General features: G+C 43.5%; 1 protein-coding gene across 1 annotated transcript in view; it reads right to left on the reverse strand.

The window, feature by feature from the left end:
* Positions 1-15,232, reverse strand: part of IKBKE (inhibitor of nuclear factor kappa B kinase subunit epsilon) — a 287,848-nt gene that overhangs the window by 131,432 nt on the left and 141,184 nt on the right. The window contains exon 11 of the mRNA XM_078644578.1: positions 11,269-11,333. Within this exon, the coding sequence (XP_078500704.1) occupies positions 11,269-11,333 (65 nt within the window). The remainder of the gene's footprint in view (positions 1-11,268; positions 11,334-15,232) is intronic.

The following is a 15,232-nucleotide window of genomic DNA, read 5'->3' on the forward strand; positions in this document are numbered from 1 at the left end:
GGAAGTTTATTCGCTTGAAGGTAAGTGCCACAGAAATACCAGCCTTATACTTCTCTGATAGCTTTCCAATAGATTCCCTTTTCCAAAAGGGGGATCCCCGCTCCTACCACCCAAGCTTCCATCACACATTCACATTACTCTACCTTCCACACTCACACATTGCAACACCCAGATCTATACCACACATGCCCCTTCTTTCACAAACACAGCGCACAACACAGAACACTAATTATGTAATGCAAAACAAGAATCCAAAAATGTGGGGCACTAGGTGCTTAAAACCGACCGCGGTAAAAATCTGGGCGCTTATTATGGACTTAAAAGGTATTTTTGGACAGATAGAGGAGCAGGAGGCAAGAGGACAAGGGGGCAAGAATTTGTTGCTGAGAAAGGAGTGTCAATTTTGGGATGTGCGCATTAAGGGGCACCCAAGAGCAGATCCGCCAAAGTATGCCATAAGTGCAAGCATGTGTGTGGAGGGAAAGTATGCTAGATTGGAAAAGGACTACAGAGAAGTGTTCCAGGTGGAGTGGGGATTAAGGAAATTCAATGGTACAAACATAGGATTGTGGCTAGTGAGGCAGCGTTTGCGAAATGTATCATTATCTTATAGGAGCAAAGTCAAGATTTTATTACAAGATTTGTGTGCAAAGGACATAATTATTTAATTAGTGATCTTGTGTAAGCAACTGTTAGACAGGTAGAAAGTCTGTCAATTTGCACAATGTAGCACTGATGGCCCATCATACTTTCCTTGATTGCCAAATTCATACTACTTCTGAAGTTGGGTGGTGGTTTATTGACAAAAAGACGGAAATTCATCAGTGTTGGATAAAATATAAACTCAATCAAAACATCTTGCACATCTGATGGGACTAGAGCAGCTGGCCATCACTGGAGCTAACCATCTGACTTGCCCTACATACATAAAGAATTATAACAAGAACCACGCTATCTCCCTAGGTAGCTCTGAGAATGGGGGCATCTTCCAGGTGGTGCCGAGTTACTGGGGATTACAGGTAGGACACAGAGGGCCTCTGTAGAAATGAGGAATTACTGAATGGTTCGCTTATTAGGGTCCTTATCCCCTCGTTATTCCTCATTTCCCCAGGCATTTCGCATGGAGATTCTAGCTGCTTTTAGAAGGAGGAATTTGTGGATGAAATACCACAGATCTCTGGAATTATTTAGCCCAATTAGGAAGAACAAGAGTGAGACCCATAATGCACCCAAGTTGTCAGATGTAATTTTCCTTCTGTCATTTTAGTACAAAACTGTGCACATGAAAAAACACATTCAGCAATATCATGCAAGCGCCTGCCAAGCATTTGGCTTAAGTATTCTATCACAGAATCTTTTACACCCCCTCCCAACCACAAGTGGACCTCCGAGAGAAAAGGTTGTGGTCAGCACCCAAATGCATAGTAGGTCGCCTCATCGATACCTCCAAAAAAAGTGCTGGACTCTGCCACGTATGTTTTATTTTTATTTTACACATGAAGTAGGACATGAACTATTTGCAAGGTTTATCACATCTGAAACATGTTTCAAACTCTGCCATTTCCCCTTCTTACTTGAAATAATAGACTGATAAAGCTGTTGACACAAACCAGACCTTAATTGCTGGGAACAAGATGTCATTATGACCTTGGTTAATCAAAACATATTACAGTAAACGCTCCCTATCACAGAAAACAAGCATATTAAGATAAAACACATCTCAGTTATCTGTCAAACACGAAGCTTTGTAGAACAAATTCAGTAGCAGAAAGCCACAATAGGTTAAGAGGTAATATGAGATTCAAATAATCCATACAATCAAGCATTGACAAAGCCAAAAGGTCTTGCATATGAGAGGTATTGACTTTATGAACTATTTTTAGCCATGTGGTACAGCAGTGCGGCCACAGGGAAAACAGAAGGAGGGCAGGTCTTGGGGTCAGCATAGACAACAGCGCAAGGGCGAGTGGGGGGGGGAGGGTCAACACAGACAACGGAATAAGGGCAGGCTGGTGCCAGCAAGGACTTTAGACGAAGAGTTGAAGGGGGTGGGGGAAAGCACATGGATAAAGGAGGGATAGAGGGAGGGGCTGGGAGCCAGCACACATACACCAGAGGGCAGGAAGGAGGTGCGGGGGGCAAGCAGATGGGCAAAAGAGGGTAGGAGGGAGGTGTTGGGAGTAAGCAGACAGACAACAAAGATCCAGGCAGGTGGAAGGCAAAAGGAGAGGGAGAAATATATGAGGGAGACACCTAAAAAACATGCACTCGCATAGTGCACCTCAGATCAACCAGCCACGCCCTCGCCGATGTCCCACGCATCCGAAGAGCGACAACAGGAGGAAGGTCCTTCTCCTACCTAGCCGCCAAGACCTGGAACTCCCTCCCGACCGACCTGCGCCTGACCCAGGACCACCTCACCTTCAGGAAGAAGCTCAAGACCTGGCTGTTCGAGCAGTAACGGCACCCCCCCTCCTAGCGCCTTGAGACCCTACGGGTGAGTAGTGCGCTATATAAATGTATTGATTGATTGATTGATTGAGTGCGTACAAGAAAAAAGCAGCACCTAAAAAATGAGCAGTGGAAGGACACAAGAAATCCATGAACAAACACAAGATGAGGAAGGAAGCCTTAAGAAGATGTTCAATAAGAAGCACACAAGTGAGTGACAAAGTAGTCACCCAATGGAAAGCAATGGGCGGTCTCTAAACCCACTGTTGGAAAATAGAAGGTGTTGCAAGAGATACCGCATGCACTGTCTCTTGCAAGACATAAAAAGAAAAAAATACTATGAGAAAAATAAGTTATTCACTTTGGTGAAAACGTTCCCTAACGAGAACTAAATTGTTGCTACCTGCCTCTCTCTAGTAACAACATATGGTTAGTGCACCTTGCTACAAACACTGCGAGGACCTCCTCTCTTTTGGTATCCATGGATGCACCGAAAAGAAAGCATAGTTTACAATGGCAAGACATAACTTTGAAACATGATGAAAGCAGCGAAGTGAATTTAAGATTTTTTTTTAACAAAAGCTTAGAACTATGTGGAATACACCCTATATTTGTCAAAAAAATGCACAAAGTAAAAACTAAACGAACTTTGGGGCTGGGCCCGATTTTTTTAACATTTTCATTAAATACATATTTTACACCTGTAAGTTCAGGCTACGTCTGGATGCCAATTTAAGAAATGATATTTTTTTTAATGTTTCTTGGCCTACTCCAGGAAACTGTGTGAGTCGAGGATTTGTAATAGTACTGCATGAAAACATTAGTAAATTCCCATCTATTTCGATATGGTGGCAGTTTTGCAATTGTACACAGTATATAATTAAACATGCAAAAATGCTCTTTCGCAACTGCATTTTTATTTTCCTCCATGGCGGAAAATACTTCCTTTAGTTAGAGAAATAATTTGCTTTAGACTGTTGGCGAAGTCCCATTGCCAACTTGAAAAGAGATTCACTCCTGCCCTCACCCTCCTGAACATATCAGCAGCCTTCGACACCGTCTCCCACCACACACCAGACTCCATGACGCCAGCATCCAAGGAAAAGCCCTAGATTAGATACGCTCATTCCTCACGGGCAGAACACAGATAATTAGAATCCCGCCCTTCTTCTTAGAACCGACAGAGACCAGATGCGGAGTTCCTCAAGGATCCTCCCTTTTACAAAAAACTATATCAGTGGCATGGATTCCCTTAACGTCTTTCACATTCATTGTTCATAAATCCGTGTTTTTGCACTTCAAGTTAAGGATATGAACACAGGGCCCAATAAAGACCCGTTTTAATGTCCCTTTTTAAATGCTACCGAGTATTAGATCTGGAGTGACATGGTCCACCTAAAGCCCTGGTGATAACTAGAACCTACCCTGCCCCCCTGGTCATACCCGCTCCCCCTCTTTATTTAATCCGGAAAAGGAGGAGTCTCTGTCCAGTCCGTGCCTGACCAATCGAGAGCCTTGACTGAGGCGGACATTTTAAGAAGCATCCGTTTATGAAACAATGTAGCTGTAGAGTCCACATATGTGATTTATGAATTTTAAATGGAATGCCATCCCCGGGTCCAGCTGATACTCATTCATGTATAGTAATGGCGGCACTGGCCTTAGTTTGGGCTGAAGTGAGCATCGATACACGACCAGTGTTAGAAGTGGGCGGGATCGGAAGGGCACGGCGTGCCCCTACTTTTAAAAATTATTTTAGTCCGTTCCCCTACTTCTTTGTTTTAAAACAGCGTCCCGGGACTGCAGGAATAGCCGTGCACATCGAAGAAGGCCTCTGCAGTGCCCACGGCCTCATCCCCTTCCCCTCTGAGTCTGGGGAGGCCTCAAAGAGACACTGAAAGGGCCATCAGTCTTACCATGGCGCGTAAACTGCCACCTCTGATGGCCCTGCTGCTGCCGCGATTCACCCCTCATTTAGTGAGGACGCCACTTGCAAGTAGCAAAGCAAAGCTGCAGTGATTTACAGCTCAGTACTGCCGAGGCTACCTGCCTGCCCCCACTGTGACCAATGCAATGGTAAATAATGTTTTTAATTAGGAGTTTTTGTTTGCAGTGGAGTGCTTATTCTGCTGTTTTTTTGTTGTGTAGGTTTCCTACTTGATAAAACGTGTCACAATGAATGGAGTATCATTTTATGTATTAACTGTATTATAACAGTGCTAGCCTGTGTGCTGTGAAGGATACAAAGGTGTTTTATGTTTGCGATTTAATAATGCATTTTTTGTTCTTGATGTTAATATGACGTCAGGACATCTCTTCACTCCCTTGTGAAAACAAAATAATAAGGGGCCGATTATGATAGAGGATTTTCCGCCTCCTCCGGGCCGGCGGAAGCCACCGCCGGCCCGGAGGAGGCGGAAAATCCTCTGCGGAGTCACCAAAGACCCACCGCCGCATTACGATGGCTGGTGGGTCTTGGATTCTGTCCGCTGCTTTTCCGCCGCGGTCGGATTACAACCGCGGCGGAAAAGCACTCCTTTGGCTGGCAGTGTCTATCAGACACCGCCAGCCAAATTAGGAAGCATTAGTAAACATGCTTTTCCGCGGCGGTTTTTCCGCCGTGGAAAAGCATGTGTACTTTTGCTTTTGGGGGCCCGTTGCGGGCCCCCAGGGCGTAGGCGGGTGGGGGGTGCACATAGGGGGTACCTATGGTACTCCCCAGCATTTACATGCACAAAGCGGCAGGCACCGCACGGTGCCTGCCGCTTTGTGCATGTAAATGTTACACATGCACTTTTAACATTGCGGCGGGTGCTGCTTGAAGCAGCACCCGCCGCAATGTTAAATATCCAGGATGTGACCGCCAGGGTGGCGGTCACATCCTGATTTGCATGGAGGGACCTCCGCAGTCCATGCGGACGGTCCCTCCACCTCTGGGATGGCGGACGGACGCAAGTCCGTCCGCCATCCTAATCGGCCCCTAAGTGTTGACTAGAACGGGAAGCAATTGAGTGTAGGTTTTAAGAAACTAATTGTTAGCAAAACCTCACCTGTGAATCCTAATGATAAGTAAACTTCACTAATTATTAATATTTGGAATATAATGAGCAGAAACATGTCCAAAAAGTTTTATGTAGATAACAATGTAACACCAAGCAGGTGAGTCATACAAATAATAATATTGCAGGCCCATTACATATTTCTTGAATATTGATTAAAAAGCATACTATTGAGCTAGGCAGCACAAACACTAGTTATTACAGCGGTTAAAAACGTAAGCAATACGGAATAACATGGGCACACAGCTATTTTGCTGAACAGAAGTGCACTGAGTAGCGGAATATAGTATTGGTATAAGAGTACAATACGTGCAGGACGATAAGCAGCTGAGACACAGATAGTAGCGTGAGATGGGTGAAGGACCCCAACCCGCAGTGACACAGATACAGTGTGATCTTCTTGTGATTTGTATAATTTTACGCGAGGGTATCCATGATTTTATAAATTAAAATTAGTAACATAGTTTTGTACTTAAAACTAAAACAATTACCATTTTTAACAGTCTATTGCAATTAAAAATCAGACATAAATCTTATACATCTCAAAAGGCGCAGATTATTATTATTATTATTATTAATCGGGTTTTCTAGAGCGCAAACAACCCGGAGGCCTCGTAGCGCTGTGTACCGTCAGACTATTAAAAGGGGAGGAAAGTTAAAAACAGATATCTGTTTTTTTCAATATAACCATCAAATTTATGTGGAATTTATTAACAACTGAAGAGTTACCACTACACTATCATCAGACTAGGCCTGATTCACCCTAAACCCTAGGAAAGATTCCACTTGAGCAAATAAAACTCTCTTAATTTTGTCATCATTTTGCAAGCCAGAAACCATAGTTGAACGTACAGATAATTGCCAAATAGCTGGTATCACCGGGTCATAAATATGTCTAATTTGTTCACTTTTCCACAAAAGGGTATAAAATGCTAGTGGCCTTAATCCAACATAAGGGAGTAGCAAAGGCATAGGTCCTTGATCAAGGGGGTCTGGATAATGTAGTGTAACCACAAATGTTGAGAAGTATCAAAACTGCCCCTCAATGCAAAGCTCACTCAATGTATGCGAAAATAATGAGCCTAGCTATAATGAAAATGTGTACTAACTAAGGTCCAAGGCTGCTTTTGAACGGTCTTAGTGGACAAAGATGATACCAAATGGGATGATGGACAGAGCGTTTGAGCAAATCAAACACTCACCCCCAGTCAACTGATCTGGGTTTAATCCATCATCATTCTTTAGCTCACTCCCCCACCCAAGTTTATACCTGGCCATATGCAAATCAGTCTGGCCCTGTGCCTGATGAGAACAGTCCAGCCTGAACAGCCAAGCCATATCTTTCCTGGACCGGAAACAAGCATCCTGGGACCGGTTTCTGGCTAATCAACCGTCATCAGCCGGGCTAGCTTGAATCCAGTGGCAAAGTGAGTAAGGGACCCACGTCTGGGCATACCCTGCCAACTTAGGGCGAACAAAACGATACCAAAGGGAATCAAGCTATCCTGGCTGAAGAGCAGTTAAACCCCGAAACCGGTTCTAGGATGCTTGTTTCCAGTCCAGGGAGGACCTGGCTTGGCAGTTCGGTATGGACTGTTTCCATTAGGCGCAGGGTCCAGACTGATTTGCATATGACTGGGTTCAAACTGGAATGGTATGGTGAGCAAAAAAAACGATGGATTTAGGCTCAGCTCTCTGTACTGGGGTGAATGTATGTCTATTAAAACAAGCATTTGCAATGCAATAGGTCTCGCATTACTGAAAGTGCGACCTATTGGCGTTGCAAATAATAATGGAACACCAAAAGCTCAAACTTTCAGTAATGTGAGGCCTATTGCATTGCAAATTGTTGCTTTTTCAGCCAAAAGGAGATTAAGTGATTTGCCCAGAAACAAAGGATGCTTGAACCTCCTGCCAGACACGAACCTGGTTACGTTAAATAAGAAGACTAGGAAACAAGTGGCTTATGATTCCACTTATAAGCGTATTTGTAATATTCTGTGATTGGAAACATGTCCCAAATTGTAAATGAATTAAATGTTAACGACTTATATATTAAACTTCAAATAAACATGTTTATCAATTGTTTGATTTAAATAACGTTATAAGCTGTAACTGGTCAGTGAAATGTCAAACGTACAAAAAATTGGTATGTTTTGCTATTTCTAGCCACACCTCTGACTCCGCCCACTGATCCAATCCTCTGTTTATCCCCCCCTGATTCTCCGACCACAGTTCCCCTACTTTTTTGTTTTAAAACAGCGTCCCGGGACTGCAGGAATAGCCGTGCACATCGAAGAAGGCCTCTGCAGTGCCCACGGCCTCATCCCCTTCCCCTCTGAGTCTGGGGAGGCCTCAAAGAGACACTGAAAGGGCCATCAGTCTTACCATGGCGCGTAAACTGCCACCTCTGATGGCCCTGCTGCTGCCGCGATTCACCCCTCATTTAGTGAGGACGCCACTTGCAAGTAGCAAAGCAAAGCTGCAGTGATTTACAGCTCAGTACTGCCGAGGCTACCTGCCTGCCCCCACTGTGACCAATGCAATGGTAAATAATGTTTTTAATTAGGAGTTTTTGTTTGCAGTGGAGTGCTTATTCTGCTGTTTTTTTGTTGTGTAGGTTTCCTACTTGATAAAACGTGTCACAATGAGTGGAGTATCATTTTATGTATTAACTGTATTATAACAGTGCTAGCCTGTGTGCTGTGAAGGATACAAAGGTGTTTTTGTTTGCGATTTAATAATGCATTTTTTGTTCTTGATGTTAATATGACGTCAGGACATCTCTTCACTCCCTTGTGAAAACAAAATAATAAGGGGCCGATTATGATAGAGGATTTTCCGCCTCCTCCGGGCCGGCGGAAGCCACCGCCGGCCCGGAGGAGGCGGAAAATCCTCTGCGGAGTCACCAAAGACCCACCGCCGCATTACGATGGCTGGTGGGTCTTGGATTCTGTCCGCTGCTTTTCCGCCGCGGTCGGATTACAACCGCGGCGGAAAAGCACTCCTTTGGCTGGCAGTGTCTATCAGACACCGCCAGCCAAATTAGGAAGCATTAGTAAACATGCTTTTCCGCGCCGGTTTTTCCGCCGTGGAAAAGCATGTGTACTTTTACTTTTGGGGGCCCGTTGCGGGCCCCCAGGGCGTAGGCGGGTGGGGGGTGCACATGGGGGGTACCTATGGTACCCCCCAGCATTTACATGCACAAAGCGGCAGGCACCGCACGGTGCCTGCCGCTTTGTGCATGTAAATGTTACACATGCACTTTTAACATTGCGGCGGGTGCTGCTTGAAGCAGCACCCGCCGCAATGTTAAATATCCAGGATGTGACCGCCAGGGTGGCGGTCACATCCTGATTTGCATGGAGGGACCTCCGCAGTCCATGCGGACGGTCCCTCCACCTCTGGGATGGCGGACGGACGCAAGTCCGTCCGCCATCCTAATCGGCCCCTAAGTGTTGACTAGAACGGGAAGCAATTGAGTGTAGGTTTTAAGAAACTAATTGTTAGCAAAACCTCACCTGTGAATCCTAATGATAAGTAAACTTCACTAATTATTAATATTTGGAATATAATGAGCAGAAACATGTCCAAAAAGGTTTATGTAGATAACAATGTAACACCAAGCAGGTGAGTCATACAAATAATAATATTGCAGGCCCATTACATATTTCTTGAATATTGATTCAAAAGCATACTATTGAGCTAGGCAGCACAAACACTAGTTATTACAGCGGTTAAAAACGTAAGCAATACGGAATAACATGGGCACACAGCTATTTTGCTGAACAGAAGTGCACTGAGTAGCGGAATATAGTATTGGTATAAGAGTACAATACGTGCAGGACGATAAGCAGCTGAGACACAGATAGTAGCGTGAGATGGGTGAAGGACCCCAACCCGCAGTGACACAGATACAGTGTGATCTTCTTGTGATTGGTATAATTTTACGCGAGGGTATCCATGATTTTATAAATTAAAATTAGTAACATAGTTTTGTACTTAAAACTAAAACAATTACCATTTTTAACAGTCTATTGCAATTAAAAATCAGACATAAATCTTATACATCTCAAAAGGCGCAGATATCTGTTTTTTTCAATAAAACCATCAAATTTATGTGGAATTTATTAACAACTTAAGAGTTACCACTACATTATCATCAGACTAGGCCTGATTCACCCTAAACCCTAGGAAAGATTCCACTTGAGCAAATAAAACTCTTAATTTTGTCATCATTTTGCAAGCCAGAAACCATAGTTGAACGTACAGATAATTGCCAAATAGCTGGTATCACCGGGTCATAAATATGTCTAATTTGTTCACTTTTCCACAAAAGGGTATAAAATGCTAGTGGCCTTAATCCAACATAAGGGAGTAGCAAAGGCATAGGTCCTTGATCAAGGGGGTCTGGATAATGTAGTGTAACCACAAATGTTGAGAAGTATCAAAACTGCCCCTCAATGCAAAGCTCACTCAATGTATGCGAAAATACTGAGCCTAGCTATAATGAAAATGTGTACTAACTAAGGTCCAAGGCTGCTTTTGAACGGTCTTAGTGGACAAAGATGATACCAAATGGGATGATGGACAGAGCGTTTGAGCAAATCAAACACTCACCCCCAGTCAACTGATCTGGGTTTAATCCATCATCATTCTTTAGCTCACTCCCCCACCCAAGTTTATACCTGGCCATATGCAAATCAGTCTGGCCCTGTGCCTGATGAGAACAGTCCAGCCTGAACAGCCAAGCCATATCTTTCCTGGACCGGAAACAAGCATCCTGGGACCGGTTTCTGGCTAATCAACCGTCATCAGCCGGGCTAGCTTGAATCCAGTGGCAAAGTGAGTAAGGGACCCACGTCTGGGCATACCCTGCCAACTTAGGGCGAACAAAGCGATACCAAAGGGAATCAAGCTATCCTGGCTGAAGAGCAGTTAAACCCCGAAACCGGTTCTAGGATGCTTGTTTCCAGTCCAGGGAGGACCTGGCTTGGCAGTTCGGTATGGACTGTTTCCATTAGGCGCAGGGTCCAGACTGATTTGCATATGACTGGGTTCAAACTGGAATGGTATGGTGAGCAAAAAAAACGATGGATTTAGGCTCAGCTCTCTGTACTGGGGTGAATGTATGTCTATTAAAACAAGCATTTGCAATGCAATAGGTCTCGCATTACTGAAAGTGCGACTTATTGGCGTTGCAAATAATAATGGAACACCAAAAGCTCAAACTTTCAGTAATGTGAGGCCTATTGCATTGCAAATTGTTGCTTTTTCAGCCAAAAGGAGATTAAGTGATTTGCCCAGAAACAAAGGATGCTTGAACCTCCTGCCAGACACGAACCTGGTTACGTTAAATAAGAAGACTAGGAAACAAGTGGCTTATGATTCCACTTATAAGCGTATTTGTAATATTCTGTTATTGGAAACATGTCCCAAATTGTAAATGAATTAAATGTTAACGACTTATATATTAAACTTCAAATAAACATGTTTATCAATTATTTGATTTAAATAACGTTATAAGCTGTAACTGGTCAGTGAAATGTCAAACGTACAAAAAATTGGTATGTTTTGCTATTTCTAGCCACACCTCTGACTCCGCCCACTGATCCAATCCTCTGTTTATCCCCCCTGATTCTCCGACCACAGTTCCCCTACTTTTTTACCCCACTACGACCACTGTGCACGACTCGGTCCTTCCCTCCCTCCCTTACCCCACCATCACCCTAGAGCAGCGCAAGAATGCTAGAGATACCTTTGCTGTGCTGCAGTCGGCGATGATATCGACGCAGGAAATGAATGTCGGGAAATCCAGCGCAGCTGAAATGAAATGAGACACAGGTCACGCAATCATAACAGTAGCAAAGAATTTATATAACAGCGAGAATAAATATTTCTCACTCACAAAGGAATATTTCATGGTTATTTGGCTAGTACTAATAATAAAATAATCATGGGCGGGTGTTTCAAACTGGGCAACCGAATGAAACAAAACATTAACTAAATTAAAATAAAATATTGAAAACATTATTTTTTTATCCATAAATCCACTTCAATACTGTATGGCTATTAGCTGTGCAGTAACCGTATGCCACACGGTTGCGTCTGTATTGAAATTCTGCATTTAGGAGATACTCGAGAGGCATGAATGTGCCTCCTTGAAACTGGAGCTGCCCTTCACCTGGACATCCATTTTAGGTGAGAGAGTAAAAGTAATATGCCTTTCGCTTTGAGCATCTAGCATTGTGGTGCTGCAGCTGCATTTACATTGTGACCTGTTTGCACGGCGGTGCCTGTGATGCCCAGGGGAAGAATAAGGCGATTGGAACTGGGTTTTGAGTGAGTCAGAAAGATGAAGAAAGGGGGAGGGGGACCACAGGAGCTAGGGGCTGTTATTTATTTACTTGAAAGTTTAATATAGCGCGAACCAGACCCTTGCGGGTATCAGAGAGCTTTACAAGGTAAGTGTCTTATTTACATAAGCACAAGGTAAATAACATAAAGTTCAATGCTGGTCAATGATAGTATAAACATCCTATCATAGATACATGGGTATATGGTACATAACAAAACATTCAATGTAAATCAAGCATAATATAGATACAGTATCCAGGAAACCTGGCTGGACAGTAGACATTATAAGGTTCCATGTCGAAGATACGTTGGGTAGCATAATAACAGTAGTCCATGGTCAAGTGAATTTAGCCATGAGATGTGATTTCACTTCTTTTTGAAAGATGCCGCAGAGGGATTAAATCTAGTTTCTGGGGGTAGAGCATTCCATATTCTGGGGGCTATCTCTGAAAATGTTCGGTTATATGTTTTCTTCTTGTTGAATCTTTGCGGTTTCAGTAGAAGGTTTTTAGCACTTCTTGAAGATCTGACCCCACACGAGGGCACCAGTTTCTGTGCCAGATAGCTGGGTTTATTTTGATAAATGGGTTTGTGTGTCATACATGCTATTTTCAGATGTATTCTGTCTTCAAAAGGTAGCCAATTAAGGGATTTTAGGTCAGGGGATATGTGGGAGCTTTTTTTGGAGCCAGTGATGAGTCTTGCGGCGGTGTTGAATGAGGCTCTTAGAGGGGCCGTTGCAGCTCTGGGCAGGCCGCAGAGAAAGACACTCCCGTAATCCACTCTTGGGATGACTAGAGCTTGTACTGCCAGTTTTAAGTCCTTTTCCAGCAGGAAAAGTTTAAGTTTTCTCAAAGTATTTATCTGAAAGTTTGCTCCTTTTGTTGCATTGCTGATGTGTTTTTGCATATTGAGGTTTCTGTCCAGTGTTATTCCCAGCGATTTCGCTGAACCAATGATGAGAGGTTGGCAGTTGAGTGCAGTAAGGTGTTTGATCCAGTCTTGCCTTATGGGTACTTGGGCGGGAGGAGCGATTAGGAGGAATTCGGTTTTGAATTTAGTTTTAGATAGTTTTCTGCCAGCCAAGTCTGTTTTTCCGAGAGTTGTGTTGAGCGCTTTGATGTCTTCTAGGGTATGGATCTTAAGGTATAATTGTGTGTCGTCAGTGTACATGTGATATTGCACGTTAGACGAGTAGAGAATTTCAGCGAGTGGTTCCATGAATAGATTGAACAGTGTCAGAAAAAGTGAAGATCCTAATGGGACTCCTAACGTGACTGGGACGGGTTTGGACAAGGAGTGGTTGACCTTAAATCCTTGCGATCTGTTTTGGAGGAACGAAGTGAACCAATTTAGAACTGATCCAGATAATCCCATTCTGTGCTTCAGAAGGTCTATCAGGTTTTCATGTTTGATGGTATTAAAGACCGAGGAAAGGTCTAGAAAGATGAGTAAGCAGGCTCCGTTCTGATCTAGGATTTGCAGAGCATCATCAATTATATGGGTCATGGCTGATTCAGTGCTGTGACCTGCATGGAAGCCTGATTGGTATTTGTTGAGTAGGTTAAAATGTTCAATATGTCTTACCAACTGGAGGTGTACACATTTTTCTAAGAGTTTGGCCAAGGTAGGGATGTTGGATATAGGGTGGTAGTTAAGTCCGCAGGGTCAGCCGTAGGTTTCTTTAGAATGGGGATTACCTGCCCGGCTTTGAGGGTGTCAGGGATACAACCTTGGCGTAAAGAGTTATTTATGATCTTGGTCCATAGAGGCAGCAGCAGCGGGGTGAAGTCTTTTACGAAGTTTGCTGGGAGAGGGTCAGTGAAGTGATTGGCAATGTTCAGGGCAAAACGCATTTTGAGAATAGATTCTTCATTGTAGGTATTGAAAGAAGACCAAGATACATTATTTTTTAGGTCGAACTTTGATGAGTTTCACTGTGGGGCATTTAGAAAGGATGGTGAGGGGTTCGTATGTGAGACAGTGTATGTGATTAGGTCGTTGAGAAGGTCCTTCTTTATGCTATTGGTCTTCTGCGTGAAGAAGGAAGCAAATTCTTCACAATTGGGTCGTGGGCCACATTTATCTTGGGGGCGGTGAGGTGCATCCTTAGATTGAGTTTTGATTAACATAAAAAGTTTTCTGGGACGATTTTTTGCTTGGCCTAATTGGTGGCTGAAAGAAGTCTGCTTTAGTGCGCTTGATTTTTCTGTAGTATGCATTTCTCCTTTTTCTTAGTAACTTGAGATGATTGGCGGATGGAGCTGATCTCCATCTGCGTTCAGTTATTCTTAGGGCTCATCTGTCCTCGTTGAGTCTTCCATTGTACTAAAGCTTCGAATCTTTTGTTGGGACTCTCTTCATTTGAAGGGGGGCTACCTCATTTAATATCATGTTCATGGAATTGAAGTAGTGGTTGGTGAGATCATCAACATCGGATATCCCTTCAGGAGGAAGAAGTAAGTTGTAGCTGGGAGTTTTGCTTATGTTAGGGTCAATGTTTTTCAGATCCCTCTTCCATACTTTAGGTCTTGTGGGTTGAACCGAGTTGAATTTCACTGTTTCATTGATAAAGAAGGTGATGTTATGATGATCTGACCAATCACATGGATGGATCGTATCTAGCTGGATGGAATCAACTTTACGGATCATTAAATCAAGGATTGATCCTTTATCATGTGTAGAGCTGTTGAAAATTTGGGTGAGGTCGAGGTCAGAGAGGAAGTTTTTGAGACTATTGACCACTGCATCATTGGGGTCATTCCAGTGGAAATTGAGGTCTCCGAGAAATATTTGGGTATTTTGATGTCCGGCATTAGTAGAGACTATGTCCATGAAATGTTCAGTAAAAGCGAGGTTATCACCTGATGGATGATAAAGGGTGTGTAGACAGCATATTGGTTTACCATTACTATTGATGTCAAGGCATATGTATTCACAAGAAGGGAATGCAGGGGATAGGGATTTGTTTACGGAGATATTTTTCCGGTGTATGCAAGCGATACCACCCCCCTGTCTTAGCAATTCTATCCAGTCTGATGATGTCATAGTTTGGGGGTACTAGTATGTCAATGATGGGTGTAGAGGATTCCTTTAACCAAGTTTTGGTTAAAATTAACAAATCCGGTTCTTGTGTGAGAATGAGGTCAGCTATGTCGGCTGCATGTCTTGAGGCCGATCTACAATGTAGTAGTATACACTTGAGACGGGGCGTGATGTGGGATGTATTGGGTTTCTGAATGAGGGGAACTTGTCTAAGGTTGTTGTTGACAATGCCGCTAGGGTTTGGTTTAGAGGGTCTGTCATTGTTGGGGGGAATAGTTGGGATTAGAGCCATTTTGGGCAGATTATCTGGAGTCACAGTG

The sequence above is a fragment of the Lissotriton helveticus genome, chromosome 5_1, assembly GCF_964261635.1.
Source record: "Lissotriton helveticus chromosome 5_1, aLisHel1.1, whole genome shotgun sequence".
NCBI classification, from domain to species: domain Eukaryota; kingdom Metazoa; phylum Chordata; class Amphibia; order Caudata; family Salamandridae; genus Lissotriton; species Lissotriton helveticus.